At 49.0% G+C, this 25,820-nt stretch overlaps 1 protein-coding gene across 6 annotated transcripts in view; it reads right to left on the minus strand.

Moving 5' to 3' along the window:
• LOC140389974 (rho guanine nucleotide exchange factor 4-like) overlaps positions 1-25,820 on the minus strand; it is a 636,618-nt gene that overhangs the window by 220,893 nt on the left and 389,905 nt on the right. For 5 of the 6 annotated variants that reach the window (XM_072474699.1, XM_072474698.1, XM_072474697.1 and 2 more), the window contains 2 exons: positions 22,628-22,957; positions 21,094-21,229 (listed from right to left, as the gene is read on the minus strand). In XM_072474699.1, coding sequence (XP_072330800.1) covers positions 21,094-21,229; positions 22,628-22,957 — 466 coding nt within the window. The remainder of the gene's footprint in view (positions 1-21,093; positions 21,230-22,627; positions 22,958-25,820) is intronic. The other variant, XM_072474703.1, reaches the window with a different exon arrangement.

A 25,820-nucleotide genomic window follows, 5' to 3' on the forward strand; every position in this document is an offset into this window, starting at 1 on the left:
ACAGCTGTGGTGGTCAAGCAAGTTGCCCCGAGATCGTCCCTCATCTGCATGGCTGATGGCTCCTTCCTACGACGCAACAGACGCGCAGAGTTCCACGCCCGCCACCTGACCATGATGTCCCACCTCACACAATGCTTCCTCCGGACGTACCCTACCATGACGCCACCGATCTACCAGCAATCCTGCCGACCTCTGCAACCATCGCATTGGCGTCAGTCCCGCCTATCTAAGTGCAGGCGGCCCCTGATCCACTCTTGAGGCGGTCAATCAGAATTTGTCGCCTGCCGCAGAGACTAAACTTATAGACTGAACATTTGCACAACTGTGTTACCTTATCTTTTTGACCTCTGTAAATATTCTTTTTTACCGTTTCACCTGCCCTATCTCTGCACTAGCGACACCTTCCTGTGTACATAAGGTCATTTAGCACATTCTGTATATAGTCACGCACATATACACATCCACACGCTCATGCACCTTAATATTTATTATCTCAGCACACACAATACAAAGGGGGGAGATGTCAGAATATAAATCTATGTATATAATGGAGTGCAGACAGGCAGTGATTGACACACAGAATGACCAGTAAGCACACAGAACAGAGCAGCCAATCACCAGACCGGACACAACCACTATAAAGCCAGAGGGCACCAGTTTCCCGCTCTCTCTCTCGGGACCCAGCCTCTGAGACAGTCAGAGTTAGTATCAGGTCTCCAGTCAAGTTAGCATAGTGTCAACCCACAGTTGAACATGTATAATAGTTTAGATGTTAAATAAAATCTTTTTGCATCTTATCAAGTGTTGGTGGTCTGTCTCTCGCTACACTGCACCAAGTGCAGTCCACATCGACCCAGCCTACCCAATACATCAGCAGTGAAGGTCCTTCTTGAAGGGCCCGGCCTTCTCAACCTTGCCACTCGCCTGATTTGTGATGATCCTCAGGTTAAATCACCACCAACCAGTCAGTTCTTCCCCTCAAAGGGGCAAGCAACCTATGGTTGTCTGGGACAATGGCGACTTTATCTATGTCTGGAGTGCAAAATGATCAGGTTTGGCTTGTACGTGTGCACAAATTTTGGAACTGTTCGAACAATGGAATCCCTGCACTTCAACTTTGTATTGTGCATTTTTTTATTATTACAACAACAGCATAATAGTTGTGACAGCCTTTGTGGAGACTACGCATCACTATGGCTGTATTGCCCTGGAGGACGGATAATCTGTGAGGCACGATGAATTGAACAAAGACTAGAGTTGGATACAACTGAGGCTTTATTGCTCTAAGATGTGTGGCCTCCCACAGCAGCTGGCGAAATGGCTGCTGAATGGAGGACACGCATATTTATACTCCGCCTACTGGGCGGACCCAGCAGGCAGGGACTGTCGGCGAACCTGTAATACAGGTCCTACCTTACATCACCTAATACAGGTGCAACAGTGGTTTACCACATTCACCCCCTGTTAAAATTAAGTCCGGTGGGGGTGGTGGAGAACTATATACAGCAATTAATTTATATTTACAGTATTTGATCAGAAAAAAAAAATGTCTTTTGAAGTCCGGTGTCAGTTAGAGATTTAACTGGTCAGGTGCCTTGATGTTCCGCTGGGAGCGTCATAGCAGTGGCGGCGATGTCGATGCTGGCCTGATGTTCGGTGACTCCGGGAGCGTGCCAAAATCCTCTTCATCCTCCCGCGTGGGCAGGGGAAGGATGGATGCTGGGAGCGGGGGAGGGGAGGGTGGCGCCGAGCCGGAGAGGTGTGTGTGGAACCTGCTGGTGCCAGGTCCCTGAGGGAGACTGTATCTTGGCGGCCGTCGGGGTATATAGGCATACTGGGGGTTGACAATGGAGCAAGTGCACCCTTTCCACCAACGGGTCCGCCTTGTGGAGGCGTACATGCCTGAGGAGCAGGACTGGTCCTCGAGCTGCGAGCCAAGTCGGGAGCGATACCCCGGATGTGGACTTCCTGGAGAAGGCCAAAAGAGGTTTGTGGGGTTTGTTGTTAGTAGCGGTGCACAGCAGTGACCGAATGGAGTGGAGTGCATCAGGAAGGACCTCCTGCCAGCGAGAGGCTGGGAGGTTCCTGGACCGTAGGGTCAGTTGGACGGCCCTTCATACCATCCCGTTCTCCCTCTCTACCTCCCCGTTTCCCCGGGGATTATAGCTGGTCCTGCTGGAGGCGATACTCCTGTTGAACAGAAACTGACGCAGCTCATCGCTTATGAATGAGGATCCCCTGTCACTGTGGATATACACAGTAAGAGGTTTTACAACACCAGATTAAAGTCCAACAGGTTTGTTTCGATGTCACTAGCTTTCGGAGCGCTGCTCCTTCCTCAGGTGCACCTCTTCATTCACCTGAGGAAGGAGCAGCGCTCCGAAAGCTAGTGACATCGAAACAAACCTGTTGGACTGTGGATATAGGCAGAGGAAGTGATAGAGACGACTGTCCGCCTTGAAAGCGGTGTATGGACGGTCTGATTTACGAATGGGGAGCTGGTGGTAGGCAGATTTGAGGTCTACCGTTGAGAAGACCCGGTACTGTGCAATGTGATTGACCACATCAGATATGCATGGGAGGGGGTATGCGTCGAGCTGCGTGTACCGATTGATGGTCTGGCTGTAGCCCACGACCATTCTGTGTTTCTCCCCAGTTTTAACGACTACCACTTGGGCTCTCTTAGGGCTGTTGCTGGCCACGATAATGCCCTCCTGAAGCAGCCGTTGGACCTCGGACCTGATGAAGGTCCTGTCCTGGGTGCTGTACCGTCTGCTCCTGGTGGAACGGGTTTGCAATCCGGGGTTAGACTGGCGAAGAGGGAAGGCGGATCGACCTTTAGGGTCGCGAGGCCGCACACAGTGGGGGGTGGTAGGGGCCCGCCGAATTTGAGGGTTAGGCTCTGGAGGTTACACTGGAAGTCCAGGCCGAGTAGTAGGGCAGCGCAGAGATTAGGGAGGACGTAGAGGCGGAAGCCGCTGAATTCTACGCCCTGGACCGTGAGTGTGACCGTGCAGAACCCCCGGATCGCGACGGAATTTTATCCGGAGGCCAGGGAAATTCTTTGGTTGGCGAGGGAGCAGCGCCTTATCGTATCTGGGTGTATGAAGCTTTCGGTACTCCCGGAGTCCAGCATGCCAGAGGTCATGTGGTCGTTGATTTTCACACTGGTCGATGCGGTGGCCAGTTTGTGCGGACGAGACTGGTCGATCGTCACTGAGGCGGGTCGTGGTCGCTCATCACTGATGTCGGATGATGGGGAGCCTGGGAGGCCCAGGTTCTGGAATGCTGTCGGTGTCCATGTCCCGTGGGGGAGACAAGATGGCGGCGCCTGAAGATCCTGCAGGGGACAAAATGCGGTGCCCATGGGCCGCGCGTGGCCACGGGAGGTGAAGATGGCGGCACCCACTGGCCGCGTGTGGCCCCGGGAGGTGAAGATGGCGGCGCCCACTAGCCGCGCGTGGTCCGGGGAGATGAAGATGGCGGCGCCCATTGTGTGTAGGCTAGGGGGCTGAGGGCGATAGTGGCGACTGCGCGGGCCTGGCACACCGCGCCGAAGTGCCCCTTTTTGCCGCATGCCTTGCAAACGGCAGCGCGGGCCGGGCAGCGTTGGCGAGGGTGCTTCTGCTGGTCGCAGAAGTAACATCGGGGACCCCCAGGGTGCGCAGGCTGTCGTGTGGCGCAGGCGTACTGGCTGGGTAAAGACCCCGCTGGGGAGCAGTCTGTGGGGTGCACGAGGGGTAGGAGGAGTGGGCCGCACGGCTGGTATGGTTGGCTTGAATGTTACGTGAGGCAACCGTCATGGAGAGCGCTAGCTTCTTTGTTTCAGCTAGGTTGAGCGTGGCCCTTTCTAACAGTCTTTGGCGTGTGAGGTCCGACCCAATCCCCATTACGAACGCGTCCCGAATAAGAAGGTTGGAATGTTCGGTGGCCGTAACGGCCTGACAGTCAAAGTCCCAGACGAGTGGAATTAGGGCCCGCCAGAAGTCTTCCATGGACTCACCAGGGAGTTGAGAGCGAGTGGCGAGTACATGCCTGGCGAAGAGTGTGTTCGTTTTCTGTGCTCAACCTTGAGACAGGATCTGTATCTTCTGAGTCTCCGGATCAGGGGTGGTCGCTGTGTTGATGTACGTCTCGAAGCAAGCTAGCCAGTGATTAAAGTCCTTTCTGGCGTCACTTTATTGCGGATCCAGCTGCAGGCGATCTGGTTTGATTCGGAGGTCCATCTTTTAGAAAATCTTAGAGCAATAAATTGAGGCACGATCAATTGAACAAAGACTAGAGTTGGATACAACTGAGGCTTTATTGCTCTAAGATGTGTGGCCTCCCACAGCAGCTGGCAAAATGGCTGCTGAATGGGGGACACGCATATTTATACTCCGCCTACTGGCAGGGACTACCAGCGAACCTGTAGTACAGGTTCTACCTTACATCACCTAATACAGGTGCAACAGTGTTTTACCACAATTTGGAAACATAAAAATGTTGAATACACCAGGAGGATGGTAGACCCTTCTTACAACTGCTGAAAATTGGTCCCGTTCATCAAAATAATTAAAGGGTCAATTAAATGAGGCTTGGGACTGACATTCCAGACAGGCATACGCAACAAGTGTATTTCAAAGTTTAATAGCATCCTCAAACTGCAGTCAAAATGATAATAAATCTCTGATTTTACAACAGCTGCTCCATTTCACCAGCTTCTTTGACACCTCATAGAGAAGTTTTATTAATTTTCTCTTTTAATAGGGTTTAATCTTGCACTTCCCTGCACTCTCAATCTTTGTTATCCACAGTACCGTGGCATCTTTGTAACTGCAATATATCATTGAGACAAGAGGATGGGTTTGAATTTATATGGAATTTTACCTGAAACACTCTTAATGGAACAATAAATGCAGATACTGCAACACTGTTCTGCATAATGTCACAATTCAGTTTATTCTTTCTGTACCTTTACTGTGCTGGATTTATTTAAAGTCAGTTATCCTTGCAATCGTATCTCTAGTTTTTTTTGTGATACATCACAGAATCTTTTGTGGAAACAGTTTTTGGTGGTGTCAAACTTGAATATTGCTGGAAAGAGACATGTCGCTGAGGGGTTTCATCTTGCACAGCCAAATGAAAGAATGTCAAAATTCAAACAACTACTTCAATTTATACTAGAGGACAAAAGGGGTATTGCTTGGTTGGCAAGTTGACACTAATTGACTGAGGCTTTGCCATGGGGAAAACAACAGGGAGCTATAGGCTTCCCAGGCTCCAGAGTAATTCAAAAAGGGTGTGAGAACATATTCCTTTTATTTGCAGCGAATAATAATAATAATAATAGCTTATTGTCACAAGTAGGCTTCAATGACGATATTGTGAAAAGCCCGTAGTCGCAACATTCCGGCGCCTGTTCGGGGAGGCCAGTACGGGAATTGAACCCGCACTGCTGGCCTTGTTCTGCATTACAAGCCAGCTGTTTAGCCCGCTGTGCTAAACCAGCCCCTAATGGGTCCCTATGTATGAATGTACGTCACTTCTAGCAAGGGTAAAGGAGCCATGTTACGTGCTTGACTGATTATCTTAAATTGGTTATTGGTGTTGCTGTTAGTGCATCTAGGATTGTTCAGCAAAGTGTTTCACAATTTTTCATAAATCTGGAGCATAAGAGTCTCTGACTAGCTCACTGGTCCGAGTGTTTCCCACATTCCCACAGTTGCATTTACATGGCATCAGTAGTTGCTGCCATCCTCCCAGATGTATGTGTAGTCTCAGCACCTAAATAAAGGAAAGGAGCTACACTCAACTATAAAGAGAGAGATGGAGGTGGATGGCACATCACTCTCTGTACAATCCAGTTTTGTAGTTAGGTCGCAGGTCCAAAGATAGTGGACTGCAATTGTATTTCAATTGAGTAAGGCCTGTTCAAAATGACAACTGTTAGAACCTATCAAGCATAGTTATGTCATTTTAAATGTGTTTTTAATGAAGCAAAGGATAATGTGGTAGGAGAATCTGGTAAGGAAGACCAAGGATGATTTGATAGAAAGTACAGCACAACTATCTGCTAACAGTAAAATAGGCCTCACTATATGCAGTCATGTTTTTCTGTTTTTCAACTGCATGTTTTAGGGATACTATTACACTTTTGTCCTTTATTTCCTGTTGAGTGCTTAGCAACAAAAACTGATTTAATTGAATCCGTTAGTTTCTGCCATCTGCTTATTCTATCTTTGTCAATAGTGAGCCACCTGCTGGTGCTTAAGCACCTCACCACTGACAAAATATTCCCCAACACTACTGAGAGTCCAGGGAAGTACAACTGGGAACATGAGCACATTGTTTATCTCCAGACTCCTGTATTTGGGATGATCTCTGCCATACTGCGACTGTTCCTCTACTCTTTTACCCCCAACTTAAAAAATAGACAGATAGTCTGTTGTGTTTGATAAAATTATGCTCCTGTGCCATATGCAGTTTGAATCATGCAAAGCAGTTTTACACAGAAAGATTTATAATTTAATTTTAATGGCTAATAGTACAGGCAAGTGTAATAACCCTCATGAGACCCACTGGGACACCTCAATTGATCTCCCCATGGGACTCGTGGAATACGAGCTCCCCTGACAGTAGGTGGAGGCCTGCACAGCTGGGGCTCGTAAATCCAGCTTATAAAAGACGAACGGGACTGGGACCGGCAATCGGTAGTCCCACTTGGGACCTTTAAGCTGTAACCCGCGTTGCTGCCTTTGCTTTGTATTGGTTTATTAAATACCATTTAACTTACCTTCTCAGGCCTCCTGAGCTTTATACTGGTGACAAGGAAAATGGCGGCTGTGATTCTGGATGACCTGACCACACCAAAATGCCCCAGCATGGGAGCAAGGTCAGCGGGTGTTTGAAAATGCTGCTTTTTGGAAGACTAGAGGTCTTTGATGCAGGTGTAGAAGATTGGGCCCAGTAGATTGAACGGATGTGGTATTTCTTCCAGGCAAATTATATTGTTGGAGAGGACCGACAGAAGGTAATGCTCCTCACCACCTGTGGATCCCCGACATTCAGTGTAATCAAGAACCTGACCTACCTGGCGGCCCCGGACGCAAGGACCTTTGGCAAGTTAGTGGCACTTGTCTCGAATCGTCGTGAATCATTACGACCCTAAACCATCAGTAATTATGCCGAGGTAACGGTTTGATACGGCCGGACAAACCCAAGCGGAATTGATTCCGGAATTTCTGACGCTCCTTTGCAAGTTAGCCAAACATTGTGACTTCGATCCACCCTTTCCTGAGATGTTAAGGGATCATTTGGTGTGTGGCATTAACAAGATGAACATGAAAAAGGCCATAGAGGTGTCCCTCTCCCATGGGAATGTGGAAAAGGAGGTCCAGAAGCTCCAGAGTTGCATGGCATACACAGTGGTCCTCATTTCGAAGGGCGGCTCACACAACCCAGCCACCACCAAAACAGCACCAGAGGCAGACCTGGTGGCAGAGGAGCACCGGGTCCAATGGGACAACACCCCAGAGGACGAAGAGGAGTACCCACAACAGTGTTGCACTTGCGGTCACAGGTACCATGGCGAACGAGGCTACCAGAATCAACAGCGAACGCATCACCCCGGCCGGGTGACACATGCGCCCCGAGCCAGGGCTTTGCCCTTAGCCCTGTCCGATGAGGAAGACCTAATGGAGTTAATTTGCATTATGGCTCCAAAGTAATACCAATTAGAATACGACTTCAAGTCAATGGTCATCCCTTGGACATGGAAACTGGCCTCCTAAGCCATGATTAGTGCAAAGACTTAATCTGGTCTGGCAACATATTTTTCAGATGGGTACTGATGGTCTGTATGAAGTCCTCCAAAAGTATCCAGAGGTTTTCCAGGAGGGCCTAGGGTTAATAAAGGGGGCCAAAGCGAACATTTATGTTGGCCCGGAGGTTCGGACCAAATATTTCAGGGACCATACGCCCTGCTTACTGAAGTGGGCAAAGAATTGAGCCAACTAGAGAGCTTCAGCATCACACGCCTGGTCCAGTTCACAGTGTGGCAGCGCAAGTGGTCCCGGTGCTGAAGCTGGACAAGTCCAGTTGCCTGTGTGGTAATTATAAGATGACAGTAAACAGGGTCATCCGCTTGGACTGGTACCCCATGCAAAGTTTATGTGCAAAGTTGGTCGGGGGGGTCACCCATTCACAAAGCTTGATATGAGCCATGCATACCTCCAGTTGCAGTGAGAAAATATGTAAACCTCAACATCCACAGGGGCTTTTACGAGTACACGCGGCTTCCATTCAGGGTGTTGTCAGTGCGTGTGATTTTCCAGAGTGCTTGTCTATCTGGTCACAGAATCACAGAATTCACAGTGCAGCAGGAGGTCATTCGGCCCATCGAGTCTGCACCAGCCCTTGGAAAGAGCACCCTACTTAAGCCCGCAGCTCCACCCCATCCCCACACCTCCACCTCATCCCCATAACCCTATCTTATTTGGACACTAAGGGCAATTTAGCATAACCAATCCACCTACCTCTGCACATGTTTGGACTGTGGGAGGAAACCAGAGCACCCGGAGGAAACCCATGCAGACACGGGGAGAACGTGCAGACTCCGCACAGACAGTGACCCAAGCCGGGAATTGAACCTGGGATCCTGGTGCTGTGAAGCCATTGTGCTAACCACTGTGCTACCATGCTGCCACTAGTCGACGTACTCATTACAGGATCCATTGAGAAGGAACACCTGGGCAACCTGAGAGAGTTCCTCTGATGGTGCGCTGACATGGATGTCTGCCTGAAGAGGGGCAAGTGCATTATTTTAGGCGTAAGAGGTCACATACCTTGGATGGCATTTCGATAAGAATGTGTTGCACCCAGTGGAAAAGGTCCAGGCTATCAAGGGTGCCCTGACACCTGAGAACGTGACAGAGTTGAGGTCGTTTTCAGGACTTGTCAATTATTGTGGGAAGTTCATCCCGAACTTGGCTACCTTGTTGGCGCCCATATATGCGTGATTAAAGAAGACCAGAAAGGACTGCAGGTGGAAGTAATCGCCAGAGTGAAGCTCTGTTATCATCCCAACTGTCGACGCACTACGATCGTCAAAGCCACTCGTCATCCCATGTGACGCCTCTCCAAATGGAAATAGGGCAGTGTAGTCCCAACGGTGGGACGATGTGTTGAGACGATTGATTGTTTATGTGTCCAGAACCCTGGCCGACGCAGAATGCCACTATGTGCAAATTGAGAATGACGGACTGGCTGTGATATTTGCAGGAAAGAAATTTAATCAGTACATGTGTGGGTCTTATTTCATCCAACGATGGGCACTGCTGTTGGCAACATATGAGTACACATTTGAACATCGTCCAGGAGCACAGATCGCATATGTGGATGCCCTCAGCGGAATACCACTACCTGTAAGACCCCCGTCCCTGCCAGTAGCGGACAAAGTCATATCAACATTGAATTTTATGGAGCAAAGGGACCAAACATTGGTGAAACTGCACCATGTTGTCCTACATGGTGGGCTACAAAGAAAATCTCCAGAGGAAATGTGGGTCTATCTGGCAAAACAGCAGGAACTGAGTTTGGAGGACGCCATTCTCCTTTGGGGAGCCCGGGTGGCCATTCCATGGCCGGGCCAGTGCACAATCTTGCAAGATTTGCATTGTGGACACCCGGGTATTTCAAAGATGAAGGTGTTCATAAGGAGTTACGTTTGGTGGCCATCGCCCGACGGCAACATCGAGCGAATGGTGCAGCAGTGTACAGCTTGCTAAGAACACCAGAATCTCCCTCTGTCAGCCTCTCTCCACCCCTTGGGATGGCAGAACATTCTTGGGGCGCCTGCATGTCAACTCTGCCAAGCTGTTCAATGTTTCTGCTCCTTATAGATGCTCACTCCAAGCGGATGGGCATACACTTTCTCACAAATCACCGTGGATAAGTTTGCCAATCCTTCAGCACCCATGGGATCCCAGTGCTGCTTGTCATGGACAATGGCACTCCCTTTACCAGCAAGGAATTACAGGTGTTTATGAGCACCAATGGGGTGAAAAACATTCGAACCGTCTCATATCACCCATCCTCTAAAGATCTAGCTGAGTTGCCAGTCCAAACATTTAAACCGGGCATGAAGAAACAGACTGCAGGTCCATTGAACTGAAGTTGGCGAGGGTTTTATTCAATTACCGAATGACGCGGCAGCACAATAGCACAGTGGGTAGCACTGTTACTTCACAGCTCCAGGGTCCTAGATTTGATTCCCGGCTTGGGTCACTGTCTGTGTGGAGTTTGCACGTTCTCCCCACGTCTGCGTGGGTTTCCTCCGGTTGCTCCGGTTTCCTCCCACAATTCCCAAAAGACATGCTGTTAGGCCATTTGGACATTCTGAATTCTCCCTGTGTACTTGAACAGGTGCCGGAGTGTGGCGACTAGGGGCTTTTCACAGTAACTTCATTGCACCTACTTGTGACAATATAGATTATTATATCGCAATGGGGTAGCGCCGGCTGAATTACTGATGGGCCATGTCTCTGGACCCGCCTGAGTTTAGAGTTCCTGAGACTTGGCGGGAGGTTAGACAGAAAGCGCAACCTCCAGAAGAAATATCACGATCACCAAACCTGTGACAGAGGATTTTAACCAGGAGACGATGTTCATGTTCGCAATTTTGGGGGCAGCAGCCAGTGAATCCCAGGGATCAGGGTGGAGAGAACGGGGCCAGTTTCATACATGGTCAGGATTTGAGTGCAGACCGTGCAAAAGCAAGTGAACCCCTCAAGGGCAGGGATCCTGCCCCAGTGGAATCTGTACCTTGACCACCCTTTCTGTCGTCCTTTAGCCAAGAAGCATTCCCCATCAGGGACTGATGCCTGGGAAGCAGGAGGCAAGACAATTCGGCATCAGAAATGGATACAGAGTCCTCAGTGCTCTCGAAGGATGTTGCAATCAGAGACAAACTCCTGACAGGTCCCCTTCTGTGTACTGCGCGAAAAATGCGCTCCCCAACACAATACATTCCCCCCAAACCCAGCCCCACAGCTACTAGAAGCACAGCCATGGGAGAAACGACGAAGGAGACCCTCCCCTCTACAATCTGTTGCAGGAAAACCTTCGGACCTATTTTTCTGGGGGGGGGGGGGGGGGGAGATATAATAGCTCTCACGATACCAATGGGGGTACACCAATTGACCTCCCCATGGGACTCATGGAATATGAGCTTCCCCGTTAGTGGGCAGAGGCCCACCCAGCTGGGGCTCGTAAATCCGCCTAATGAGAGCCGGCCCGGACTGGGACCATCGGGATCAGCAGGCCCGGTTGGGACCGTTGGACTATAAACAGTGTTGCGGCCTTTACTTGTGTTGGTTTATTAAATGCCGTTTAACTTAGCTTCTCAGGCCTCCTGAGCTTTTATACCAAATAAATTACTTATTCACAGCTTGTAGTGGACTTCTATATGTGGATGCTGGACTCCCTGGCAAATTGGTAATGCAGGGCCAGAGGTATAACTTGGTTCTTCTGTCCCATTACAGAACGTACTGGCCTCACACCAATACCTGCAACACAATCTTTCCCCTCACTGAGTTCACGTTCCTCCCTGATGTTGTCATGACGATGTTTCTCGGGCACTCTGATGAATCCCTCACAGCTGGCTCCCCAAATAACAAGATGTAAATTGAATCCTGTGGCTGCACCAGGAATCATGTTGTTCGGTGAAAGTGAAAGTGCCATTGAAATTATGCTGCCTGAATGTTCGGGCTGGATTCACCCAAACAATTTCTCAGTGCCATTTTGGGCGGGTTTGGCGGGGTGTTTCTCGTCGGCTTTTTGGGTGAAAACCACACCGTTATTCAACCATACTTAGTCATTTTTGGGGGCCTTGGGGAGTTTATCCCCAGTCAAGCACACACTTCGAAATTATTTCAACACTGGGAGCTGAACTCGCCAGCGAGATCGGCTCCTTAGAGATCGGCGCGCCATTTTTAAAGTGTGCGCTTATCTCTAAGTGAGCTTGAGGGACCCCCACACCATACATGCACGGATAATAGCACCACCTGCACACATGAGCATTACCCCACATCCCTCAAACTGAGGACACCATACTATGGGCTCACTGAGGGCCCCCTCCCTTTTCAGGTCTCTCCATCCCCCCTTTCAAGCCCATCCTTCACCCAACCAACATTTATTGGGCCTGCCCTTCACCCACCCCCCACCACCACCTTTCATACATCCCCTCAACCCCACTTTTATGGGCATGGCCGCCCTCAGGCTCAAACTCTTGGCAGTATCACCCTGGCACCCAGGCACTGCCACCCATGCACCCTGTAAGTGCTCCTTCCAGACTGGCAGTGCCACACAGGCATATTGGCAATGCCAGGGTGGCAGTGTCAAGGTGCCGAGGTGCCAGAGGGAGAGCCAGGGGGCCATCCTCCCCTGTTCCCAACCACCCATGGTCTCTATTGAACTGAGAACCCCCCCCCCCCCCCGATACCTTTATGCCTGGTCCATGTTTGTGTAGACCAGTACAAATGGCACCCGGTCGAGGCTTCACTGGTGAGGCCGTTAGTTCCCGAGCCCTGGGAGAATGCGGCGCAAGAATATTTAAAAGAGCCGAATGGCTCATTTAAATATGCTGATTTGGATTTTGCTCAACGAGAGCGAAATCCAGGTCGCGCCATCTCATTCCTGTGAGTCCAAGTCCAAATGCAGTGGCACTGTCTGCAGGATTCCAGTCTTTGTCCTGTAGAGACTTTCAAACTGGGGTAGTCACCACTGTTGTATTGTATGTACTGCATATGAGGGTATTATGGTAAGGCCCCTGTACAACAGGTACGGGGGTAGATCCCTGCCTGCTGGCTCCACCCAGTAGGCAGAGTATAAATGTGTGGGCTCTCCGAGCTGCAGCCATTTCGGCAGCTGCGGGAAGCTCCACATCTCTGCATAATAAAGTCTTGATTACACTCTACTCTCATCTCGTCGTAATTGATAGTGCATCAATTTATTAAGCAGCGATATTACAACGATGGATCTCCGCATCAAGCCTGCAGCTGCACCCTCAAGCAGACAATGCCAAGTCGGCCTTCGCACATTGGCTAGCTTGCTTTGAAGCCTACATTGGCTCTGCGACAGACCCACCCTCAGAGGCACAGAAGCTCCAGATCCTTTACACGAGGCTGAGCTCTGATATCTTCCCCCTCATCCTTGACGCACCGACCTACGCTGAGGCCATGGCGCTACTGAAGGAGAACTACACTCAGCAGACTAATAAAATCTACACCAGGCACCTCCTGTCCACGCGGCATCAACTCCCCGGTGAGTCTGTGGAAGATTTCTGGCGTGCCCTGCACGTCCTGGTGAGAGACTGTGATTGCCAGGCCGTTTCAGCCGCTGAACATTCTGACCTGCTACTTAGAGACGTGTTCGTTACGGGCCTAGGGTCGGCCTACATCCGCCAGCGCCTCTTAGAATGGGCTACCCGCGACCTCGCGGCGACCAAGAAACTAGTGTTCTCACTCACAGTCGCCTCACGCAATATACAGGCGTATGCCCCCGACCGCACGGCCCACCCCTCCTGGGCATCGTGGACCCCACCAGCGAATACCCCACCATGGACCCCATCAGTGACCTCCCCCAGCCAACCCCAGGCCTGCGCCGCGCGGCAGCCAACCACCCCCAGGGGACCCAAGTGCTACTTCTGCTGACACTCAAAACACCCCCGACAGCACTTCCCGGCACGGAATGCGCTCTGCAAGGCCTGCGGGAAGAAAGGCCCGTTCGCTGCTGTGTGCCAGGCCCACTCGGTCACCGCTATTGTCCCGGCACCCCCCATGTGCGACCCGCGTGCGCCGCCATCTTCCTCGCCTCAGACCACGTGCGGCCCGTGGGCACCACCATCTTGCTCGCCATCTTGCTCGCCTCACAACACGTGCTATCCATGGGCACTGCCATCTTGCCTGCCTCAGGACACGTGCGGCCCGTGGGCGCCGCAATCTTGCTTGCCATCTTGCTCGTCTCACAGCACGTGAGGCCAGTGAGGCCAGTGGACGCCGCCATCCTGCCTGCCTCAGGACACGTGCGGCCCGTGGGCGCCGCCATCTTCCCCGCCTCAGGACCCCTGCTCGTCGGGCACCTCATTGGGCCACTCATCGCCTGCAACTGCCGCTACTCAGCCACGTCTGTCCTCCATCACGATCGACCAGTCCCAACCGCACAACCTCGCGACCGCGGCGACGACAGTGAAGGTCGACGGGCACAAGATATCCTGCTTTCTGGACTCCGGGAGCACTGAGAGCGTCATTCACCCCGATACGGTAAGGCGCTGCTCCCTCACGGTACATCCCATCAACCAGAGAACCTCCCTGGCCTCCGGATCCCACTCCGTGGTGATCCGGGGGTACTGCACCACCGCCCTCACCATCCAGGGCGTAGAGTTCAGCGGCTTCCGGCACTACGTCCTCCCCAAGCTCTGTGCAGCCTTGCTACTCGGCCTGGACTTCCAGTGCAACCTCCAGAGCCTAACCCTGAAATTTGGCGGGCCCCTACCACCCCTTACTGTATGTGGTCTCACGACCCTTAAGGTCGACCCGCCTTCCCTGTTTGCGAACCTCACCCCGGATTGCAAACCTGTCGCCACCAGGTGCAGATGGTGCAGTGCCCAGGACAGGACCTTCCTCAGGTCTGAGGTCCAGCGGCTGCTGCGGGAAGGTATTACCGAGGACAGCAATGGCCCCTGGAGAGCCCAAGTGGTAGTGGTGAACACTGGGGAGAAAAACAGGATGGTCGTTGACTACAGTCAGACCATCAATCGGTACACGCAGCTCGATGCGTACCCTCTCCCACGCATATCTGATATGGTCAATCAGATTGGACAGTGCCGGGTCTTCTCGACAGTGGACCTGAAATCTGTCTACCACCAGCTCCCCATTCGCAAGGCGGACCGCCCGTACACAGCGTTTGAAGCGGACGGCCGCCTTTACCACTTCCTTAGGGTTCCCTTCAGCGTCACTAACGGGGTCTCGGTCTTCCAACGGGAGTTGGACCGAATGGTTGACTGGTACGGATTGCGGGCCACTTTCCCGTACCTGGATAACGTCACCATCTGCGGCCACGACCAGCAGGACCACGACGCTAACCTTTCCAAATTTCTCCACACCGCACAACTCCTCAACCTAACCTACAACAAGGAGAAGTGCGTGTTCAGCACGGACCAATTAGCCATCCTCGGCTATGTGGTCCAGAACGGAGTTCTAGGGCCCGATCCTGATCGCACGCGCCCCCTCATGGAACTCCCACTTCCCCACTGCTGCAAGACCCTCATACTACGCCCAGTGGGTCGCTAACTATGCAAACAAGGCCCGCCCACTCATCCACTCCACAGTATTTCCCCTGACGGCTGAGGCTCACCAGGCCTTCAACCGTATCAAGGCCGACATCGCCAAGGCTGCGATGCACGCGGTCGACGAGATGCTCCCCTTCCAAATCGAGAGCGATGCATCAGATGTTGCTCTGGCCGCCACCCTCAACCAGGCAGACAGGCCCATGGCATTCTTTTCCCGCACCCTTCATGCCTCCGAAATTCGGCACTCCTCTGTCGAAAAGGAGGCCTAAACTATCGTTGAAGCTGTGCGGCATTGGAGGCATTACCTTGCCGGCAGGATATTCACTCTCCTCACTGACCAACGGTCAGTTGCCTTCATGTTTAACAACACACAGCGGGGTAAGATCAAAAATGATAAGATCTTGAGGTGGAGGCTTGAGCTCTCCGCCTACAATTACAAGGTTTTGTATCGCCCCGGTAAGCTCAACGAGCCCCCCGATGCCCTATCCTGAGGTACATGTGCCAGCGCACAAGCGAACCTACTCCGGACATTGCACGACAATCTCTGTCACCCAGGGGTCACCCGCTTTTATCACTTCATTAAGGCCCGCAATCTGCCCTACACCATCGAGGAAGTCAGGGCAATCACCAGAGACTGCCAGGTCTGCGCGGAGTGTAAACTGCACTTCTACCGGCCAGACCATACGCGCCCGGTGAAGGCCTCCCACCCCTTTGAACTCTTCAGCATGGACTTCAAGGGGCCCCTCCCCTCCACTGACCGCAACATGTACTTTCTTAATGTGGTCAATGAATATTCAAGATTCCCCTTCGCCATCCCATGCCCCGATATGATGTCTGCCACCGTCATCAAAGCCCTCAACACCATCTTCGCTCTGCTCGGTTTCCCCGCCTACGTCCAAAGCGACCGGGGATCCGCATTTATGAGCGAGGAGCTGCGCCACCTGCTCAACAGGGGCATTACCTCGAGCAGGCTAACCAGCTACAACCCCCGGGGAAACGGGCAGGTGGAGCTGCATAATGGGACAGTCTGGAAGGCCGTCTAGCTGGCCCTACGGTACAGAAACCTCCCGGCCTCCCCTGGCAGGAGGTCCTCCCCGACGCCCTTCACTCCATTCGGTCGCTCCTTTGCACTGCGACAAATGAAACCCCCCCATGAACGTCTCCTTGCCTTCCCTAGGAAGTCCACCTCCGGGGTTTCGCTCCCAACACGGCTGGCAGCTCCAGGACCTGTTCTCCTCTGTAAGCACATGCGGCTCCACAAGGCGGACCCGTTGGTTGAGAGGGTACCTCTACCCCACGCAAACCCGCAGTATGCCGACGTAGCATACCCCGACAGCCACCAAGACACAGTCTCCCTCAGGGACCTGGCACCAGCTGGGTCCCCACGACCGAACCGATGCCTGAATCGCCCCCAGAACTGCGGCGCTCGCAACGACGGATCAAGGCGCCCGATCATCTATATTTGTAACATCTTTCTTAAATTTCAAACAACCTGTATGTAAATAATTTTCCACCACCCCCGCTGGACTCTTTTTTAACAGGGGGTGAATGTGGTAGTCACCACTGTTGTATTGTATATACTGCATACGAGGGTATTACGGTAAGGCCCCTGTACTACAGGTACGGGGATAGATCCCTGCCTGCTAGCTCTGTCAGGTAGGCGGAGTATAAATGTGTGGGCTCTCCGAGCTGCAGCTATTTCGGCAGCAGCTGCGGGAGGCACGACATCTCTGCGTAATAAAGCCTCGATTACTCTCTACTCTCGTCCCGTAATTGATAGTGCATCACAAACATAACAGCAAACTGCCCTAGAAGTTTCCAGAAAAGTCAGCCAATTTCTAATTTCCGTCATTCCACTTCTCTTCACCCTCAGAAAATGGGACTTTTGAAGATTTCTAACCTGCTTTAGACCTCTAAAATCAACACTCTTTCTCCACATTACCTACATTTTCTGGTTTACTTAGAACAAAATATTGTATCATAAGGATTGGAACAGATTTTTGACATTAGGCAATGTCCTCAGGGTAGATTCCTTCCCTCATTTCAACAGAAGAAATAGCTTGTAACCCGTTGCCATTTCAGATTCCACGCCTGATGTGTTGGGTGTTCTGGATCACATACAGGTCACCAACACTTGAAGTAGTGCAGCACTATTTTATTAAGAGGTTAACTATTTAAACATACTTGAACTGTGGGTAAATACGATACCAGCTTTAACTAAAGACCTTTGCCTTGTCCTAACCAGTTGATGCACTCAGCACATGGTGAATGTCTGTGTTGCAGGCTGTGAGCTCTGTGCTCCTAGCTGGCTGCTACTTGAATGAGCGGGAACTCTGATGCTCCCTGTCTTTATAGTGCGTGTGCTCTCACTGGTGATTGGCTGCGGTGTTGTGTACGTTGATTGGTCCCACTGTGTGTCCATCAGTGTGTGTCTGCACCATGATATACTTGTGTATATTATGACATCCCCCCTTTTATATAAAAAATTGTGCCTGCGTGACAATACATAGTGTGTGGTGAATGTTCCTGACTACGTGTGTGCGAAATATTTACAGGACTATGTACATAAAACTAAGTTATTTACATGGGAAGGTGCCTGGTGCAGAAAAAACAGTGTGTCACACAAATAACAAAATGAATACTATATAGAAACCACTTGAACAATTAAACGGAAGAACAGAACAGATCAGAGAGTCCATTAGTGCACAAAGTTCACAAATTAAGTCTCTGAGGTGGGCGACGAATTCTGGTTGACCGTCAGGGTGGCACACCACTCATCGTCTGGATCGATGCTGTATACCGACAGCGGCTGGTGTCTTTGCTTCGGGGACAGCCTGTTTTTCATTACGACACTGACTCGAAAAGGCGCCTTCGGGTCCTCGGTGTCACTGCTGTGTGGGAGGTCAGAATCGGACTCGGTGACCGTGGGTTGAATTGCCCGAACATTCCTGCGAGGCTGGCTGAAGCGATATGAAGTGGAAGGCTGAGCTGCTCGACAGCAGGCAGCATAGTGGCCAAGTCTTCCACATCGTAGGCATTGTCGAGATTTTGCGGGGCATTGCCGCTTTAAATGGGCGGAGCCACAGTTGCCGCACAATGTGACGTCAGCATGTTCGCTGTGCCACCGCACATGCGTGGTGCGGTCATGCGTGGTGCGCGCCTGCGCATTACGTTCCTCCATGTCACCGTCCCCTCGTTTGGTGCGTACAAGTGCGGGAGTCTGCGAAAAGCGCGCGAAATGGCCGCCCTCATCCAGGCTGAGACCCTGGAGGTGCTCATTCATTTAGACCCGTTCCGCCTTGTGGGGAACTTGCCGTGCCATTTCAGCCGCTTGTATATGGGATTACCGACTGGTGGCATTTTCATGTAGGACACAGGTCTCGATGGCGGTCGCTAGGGTGAGTTGCTTTACTTTGAGGAGCTGCTGACGTAGGGGGTCTGACTGAACACCGAAAACGATCTGGTCGCGTATCATGGAGTTGGAGGTGGGCCCGTAGCTGCAAGATTGCGCAAGGATGCGGAGGTGTGTTAGAAAGGATTGGAAAGGTTCGTCCTTACCCTACAAACACTGCTGGAAAACGTAGCGTTTGAAACTTTCATTCACCTCTACGCTGCAGTGAGTGTCAAATTTGAGGAGAACCGTCTTGAACTTCGTCTTGTCTTCGTTATCTGCAAAGGTGAGAGAGTTGAAAATGTGGATGGCATGGTTCCCGGCTGTGGAGAGGAGAAGAACAATCTTTCTGGTGTCCGAGGCGCCCTCCCTGTCCGTGGCTTTGAGGAAGAGCTGGAAGCGTTGTTTGAAAATCTTCCAGTTGGCCCCGAGGTTGCCGGCGCTGCGGAGTGGCGGCGGCGGGCTGATGTTGTCCATGTTGTAGGATGATGGAATGCTGGCGGAAGGCAGATCACTTGCAGGTAGCTCTAAGAAGTGCTAGTATGCAACCACACCTGGTATCATGATGTGTTGGGTGTTCTGGATCACATACAGGTCACCAACACTTGAAGTAGTGCAACACTATTTTATTAAAAGGTTAACTATTTAAACATACTTGAACTGTGGGTAAATACGATACTAGCTTTAACTGAAGATCTTTGCCTTGTCCTAACCAGTTGATGCACTCAGCACATGGTGAATGTCTGTGTTGCAGGCTGTGTGCTCTGTGCTCCTAGCTAGCTACTACTCGAATGAGCGGGAACTCTGATGCCCCCTGTCTTTATAGTGCGTGTGCTCTCACTGGAGATTGGCTGCGGTGTTGTGTATGTTGATTGGTCCCACTGTGTGTCCATCAGTGTGTGTCTGCACCATGATATACTGGTGTATATTATGACAACACTTTCTTCAACTTTTTCAGGTGATGTGGTTTCTCCACAAATCGGCAAGTTTAAGTCATCATCAGATAATTCACCCATACTTTGGTGTATGAGGATGAATGAGCAGTTAGTGCACTGTTCAATACTACAAACTTTTTAAAGTAAAATGACAACTGCCTTTTTGCTCGCTTCGTCCTCTTGCCTCGCTTTCAATTTTCTGCGTTTTTGACTGCCAGATTGATAATGTCGCTTCATATTAACTGATCTTTCTTGATTTCAATGAGTATGGATTTTAGGAAAGAGCAAGCTTTTTTGGCCCTCAGCCCTGGGAGTTGAGTCACCTCTGCTCCCATCACTGCTTGATGACCTCTACCCCAAGCCCCGACCGGCTGGCTGGCTCATTGAGCACCTCTGTTGTGGCGTTTTCATAAATTCGCCCAGCCCCGGTGATGCCTCGGACATCAGCTTGACGACCTTGCCTCGCTGCTGGCTCACCGCCTCCCCGTTTCATGACTTTTTCCACCAATTTGCCTGACCCCTGCGACGCTTCGCACCTCACCTCAACAACCTCACCTCGCTGCTGGAACGGCTGCCTGGCTATGGCCTGCTCAGCCCACAGACATCAACTGGCACAGGGCCCCCATTGGTTGAGGATCAATGCCTCGGCACGGTGTGTTTCATTGTAAGTCCGCTTCTTCCTGAAGCCGTTACAAGTCCTTGTGCTCCAACTAATAATCTTTGATTTATCATAACTTGGTTTGGGAAAATAATTGCAAACAATCACGAGAAAAATTGGTCTGACTTTAGACTAGAAATTAATCAACATTTTTTGGTAAGTTGAATTTTGTCACTCACTGGCTTGAAACAAGATCCACAAGGACTAAGATGAGTTTAACTGTGTTGAGGAAAGGGGCCAGCTCTTAGTCAAGAGTTGTGAGTCATAAAAATGAGGTCAAATCTTCTGATCCAGTGAGGTATCCATGGATCCGGTTCCTTTTAAATGTGTCATAAAAAATATTACAGTAAGAAGTCTTACGGCATTGAACTGAGGTGAGCACAGTAAGAAGTCTTATAACACCAGGTTAAAGTCCAACAGGTTTGTTTCGAATCACTAGCTTTCGGAGCACAGCTCCTTCCTCAGGTGAAAGAGTTGTGGTCCGAAAGCTAGTGATTCGAAACAAACCTGTTGGACTTTCACCTGGTGTTGGAAGACTTCTTACTGTGCTCACCTCAGTCCAATGCTGGCATCTCCACATCATAAAAAATATTACCTCCAATGCATAACAAATAACTTAAAAATGCCAATAATAGTTCAAAATTGTGATCATTCCCAAAGAGGTTTGTCATAGGCTAGACTGAAAAGACATTTTTCAACAATCATTCCCCTCCTCTGATCAATGGGTGTATTATTTACTTGTTCAAATTCAAACAATGTGAAATAAACTTGGATTACATACCAGGAGTTGCTATCCACCGTTTATACCCTATACAGTCGAGTCCTGTTGGTGTGCTCTGGGACAATGTAAGAAACCTCAGGGGAATGTCTTTGAAGGTAGCAGAGAGAGGTGATAGAAAGGAATATCTCCTTCTGACCTAGGGAAAGGATGAAGCATTCAGGTGTATTATCTAAGCAGCCAATGCAATAGTACAGTTGTGCACAACGTCTCTGTCCATCAGCCATGCCTGACTCCTCAGCAGACAGAAGCCAAACACAGTTTACTCATTAAACATGCTTGCGATGTGCAAATAACAGAACAAAAAATAAACTCGTTGATCAAAGCAATGCAAACTTAATATTGTAACAAAGATTATTTTGCTTTATAAATACAGCAAAGTTCACAATGTTCCAATGGTCAATGAACGACTATTTTGAAGGGTTTTATAGAACGTTTGTTTAGTTATTCTGAAAGATTAAAAACAGGACGACGCTCCCAGGTCTGTAAGATTTACATTTTGCACTCCTGTTCCGGTATCAAACATCTTTTGTAACTAGAAATATTTTGAGAACCCGTGTCCCAAACAAAGAGAAGCAGTTAGAGTGAAAGCCAAGAAATGGAACAAAACCTGAAGAGAAAAGGCATAACGTGTCAATAGTTAAAGAAAATCTCATTAGGAGTAAACTTGCAACATGTAAGCACAGGAGGAGCACACTGAATTTGTTTTGGCTTGCACCATCATTGAAAGATGAGTTATGAACTGGAGACACTACGGAGATCTGCTCTTTATGCTCTGTGGGTAAGGTAGTTGGGTAAAACAAAGATGAAATAATTTTCTAAAATGGAGGTTCAAATCAGGATTACTCTAGTTGCTATGTGTAGTGACAATGCAAATATCTTTGTGAAAATTTCCTCTGTTTGATGTTTAAAGTCAGGCTTTAAACACTTTCTGAAAAACGTACTCACATTTTCGCGAGGAATTACAAATAGGAGGAAATTTCCAGAAAGAAAAAAGAAGCAATCGCAATAAATAGCAACCAGGAAAATTCATACCCCCATAATGAGTTATACCTATTTACATCTTGTGCTAAAACGACATCAACACAGTATTCAGTTTGCTAATGGAAAGGACAACGATGAAGATCTCAAGCCTGGGGTTTCATTGGAAGTCAACAACAGGAGAACTGCCCTCATTTTCTCTAAGTCAAATAGCCAGTCGCTAAATTGGCTAATTTAAATGGAATCCTTTTGAGAGCCGTGCACTGTTTGCACATCCTCTTGATGTCATCTCCTGTTACTTATCTCCAATCTTCTATCCTACTTTGAAATCCAATGAAACTCCGAAGAGCCTTAGAAAGACGAGGATATACCAAGGTGACCCAGCCAATCGGGACTGCTGGGTCACCCAAGATGTGAAGGTAATACAGAACGGTAATGATTGAAAAGACAGCTTGTGAAGTGAAGCACCCAAGACACACAGCTACAAGAAGAAGGCTGAAGGGCCATAAAAGGCAGCAGCTCACAATACTTCAGACGGCTTGTTGGGTTATCTTACTTCATTGCGAACCGGAGCGTTGGTCCTGCCATGCCTTGTTCTGCTGTTCTCAAGCTCTTCAACCAACCTTCTCCGTCTGGTTCTTGCCTCTTCCAACAATAATTCATCCGAGCTGCAACGTTTATGAGGCGGTAAAGATATTTCCTCTGTTTCATCTTCACTGTCTAGTTTACACTTCCCTTCAGGCTCAGGGCGATCAAATAACCAGGCCACTTGCTCAAGGTCTGAAAACGGTCGCTGGCGTGGATGATTCTGGTGGTGTTTTCGTAGTATGGTTGGCACAGTTGAGTCCTTCTCCTGTGCTGTCTGGGTTGCAAGCTTACTTACTTCCTGTGTGGCAGTGTCAGGCAGAGAAATGTTTCAGATTCAAACAATAAAGGAATGAAAATGAACACGTGTGACATATTGATGGAACATGGGTAAACTGAGGGATACTAAAATTCCATTTAGTTGTTTGGTGATACAGAACTTGAGCTTTGCTGAGAAAAAGAGAATGTTGAAATCTTTCATTTTGTACTCATCTGAACACTTGCAAAAATACTGGGAAAAGATTATCCTGTATTCTCTTGCTATATAGCCTTCTCTTCTCATACAGTATAAATTGGTGTTTTCTCCTTATCTTGGTATTGTTCTGAGATGTCCTGATGAGTGCAAGACAAAAAGCTTTGACATGCCTCTTTTTTTCAGCAATACTTAAATTCCAAACATCATATTAGTGCTATCCAGTAGAGCAGGATTGTTATCCATCTTGTTATGGCTTTCTGGGGCAGGCCAATGGCACTGGAAGCAGACGTGTCTGGTTTGTAAGCTTGCTGGGACAATCTTTCCTATTCCTTCCATTTCCCTCCCCTAAGACATAGCAAACTGATTGAAATATATGGAACAGAGCATTTTCATCCCAAGAATGGTGGTCCTGTAGAACATTACAACATAGTGTATTGGGATGTAGGAAGCATTTTATGAGTGAAGCCATAGTTCTCAAACTGAATACATATCTAGTCACAACCACTGTAATATTCTGGTTATGCCATTCCTGAATAATATTTTATAAATGGTGAACTTTACAAGATGGTTGGTTATGTTTTCAAATGGTTGTTTTAATTTAAGATTGAATCGAGTCTCCTGATCTGGGGGCTGGCGATCATACTAAACACAATTTGGAAACAGGCCCAGTTGATTTGGAATGAAAACCTATTGACATCTTCACACCTTGGCACAAAAGGGGGGTAGCTGGTGTTCTGGGCATGGAGACACACAGGCATGGAAACAACACGTACCCAGAGTGAAGAAGAAAGGTCTGCTGCAGTGTAAAGCAACGGTAAAGATTGTTTTGTGTGAGCCACCAAATGGGATTCTTGGGAAATTGGCTCTTTGTTCAGAGAGATGAGACTTGTGGAGATTTGAGGACCAAGGAGTCACTGAAGTGGGTCTTACTGCTGGAAATCTGTTTGGGATACTAGGAAGACTGAATGTAATTACTTTAAAATGATATTGGAAGATTTGCGCTGGCGTGGCAAAGAGAAGGGAGCCAGCTGGGATGGGTTTGGAAGTTATCTCTCAAGGCTAAAGGGGTGGGGGCGATGCCTGGGATAAAAAAAGATGGAGTAGAGAGTACATAGTCTGAAGTTGTTGAACTCAGTGTTAAGTCCAGAAGAATGTAAAGTGCTTAATCGGAAGATGAGGTGCTGTTCCTCCAGTTTGGGTTGAGACTCACTGGAATGTTGCAGCAGGCCAAGGATGGACATGTGGGAATGAGAGCAAGAAGGGTGAATTGAAATGGCAAGCGATAGGAAATTCGGGGTCATGCTTGCAGACTGAGCAAAGGCACTCCTCGACGTGGTCACCCAAGAGGAATTTGACTGAATATTTGAACCAGGATCTTGGGCTGAAATGAGTCTGACAGGTGTTGCTCTAGTGTACTGATTTGGGCTGAGGGGAGAGACTTTAGGTCGGAAAGACCTGAGCTGCATTGTTTATCATGGATAGATGGAGGTGGATGAATTTTATTTCACATATCTGGTGTGGTCAATGAGAAGCAGCACTGACTCTGATTGGAGGCAATGAAAGCCATGAGGGGCAGTTTGTGGAAACTAGTTTGCTTCTGCACCTCCTGGTTATGTTACCTCGACGTGGTTCGAAAGGGAAATAATGTTTAACCAATTTATTGGAGTTTTTTGAGGAAATAACATGTGCTGTGGATAAAGGGAAACTTGTGGATGTACTGTACTTAGATTTCCAGTAGGCATTGGATAAGATAATGATATGGATAGAAGATTGGCTAACTAACAGGACACAGGGAGTAGGCATAAATAGGTCATTTTCTGGTCGGCAGGATGGAACGAATGGTCTGCCGCAGGAATCAGTGCTGGGACTTCATGTTTTTCCAATTTATATCAATAACTTGGGTGGAGGGATCAAAACTTTGGCAGCTAAATTTGCTGATAATGCAAAGGTAGGTAAGAAAGTAACTTGTGAAGAGGACATAAGACGCCTACAAAGGGATATAGATAGGTTAAATGAGTAGGCAAAGATCCTGCAAATGGAAAAATAGGGGAAAATATGAAATTGTCCATGTCTAAATGGTGAGATATTGCACAGCTCTAAGATGCAGAGTGATCTGGATGTCCTAGTGCTTGAATTGCAAAAGGTTGGGAGGTCGGTAGAAAGGTGGAGTTGAGGTTACAATCAGATCAGTCATGAGCAAGCTCGAAGGGTCAAGTGGCCTCTACTTCTATTCCTAATTTGTATATATGTTCGTACCTAAATGGAGGTACAGCAAATTATTAGGAAAGTTAATAGAATGATGTTGTTCATTGCGAGGAAAATTGATGGAAAAAGTAGGGAAGTTATGCTTCAGTTATACAGGGCATAAGTGAGACCACACCTGAAGTGCTATGTACAGTATTGGTCTCATTATTTAAGAAAGGATGTATATGTGTTAGAAACAGTTCAAAGAAAGTTTACTAGACTAATACCAGGAATGGTCAGGTTATCTTACAAGGAAAGGTTGAAGAGGTTAGATTCCCATTCATTGGCGTTTAGAAGAGAACAAGGCGACTTGATTGAAACATATAAGATCCTGAGGGGTCTTCATAGGGGGGATGTGGAGAGGGTGTTTCCTCTTGTGGGAGAATCTAGTACTAGGAGTCACTTATTCAAAATAAGGGGTTGCTCATTTAAGACAGAGATGAGG

The sequence above is a fragment of the Scyliorhinus torazame genome, chromosome 14 (genome assembly GCF_047496885.1).
Source record: "Scyliorhinus torazame isolate Kashiwa2021f chromosome 14, sScyTor2.1, whole genome shotgun sequence".
NCBI classification, from domain to species: domain Eukaryota; kingdom Metazoa; phylum Chordata; class Chondrichthyes; order Carcharhiniformes; family Scyliorhinidae; genus Scyliorhinus; species Scyliorhinus torazame.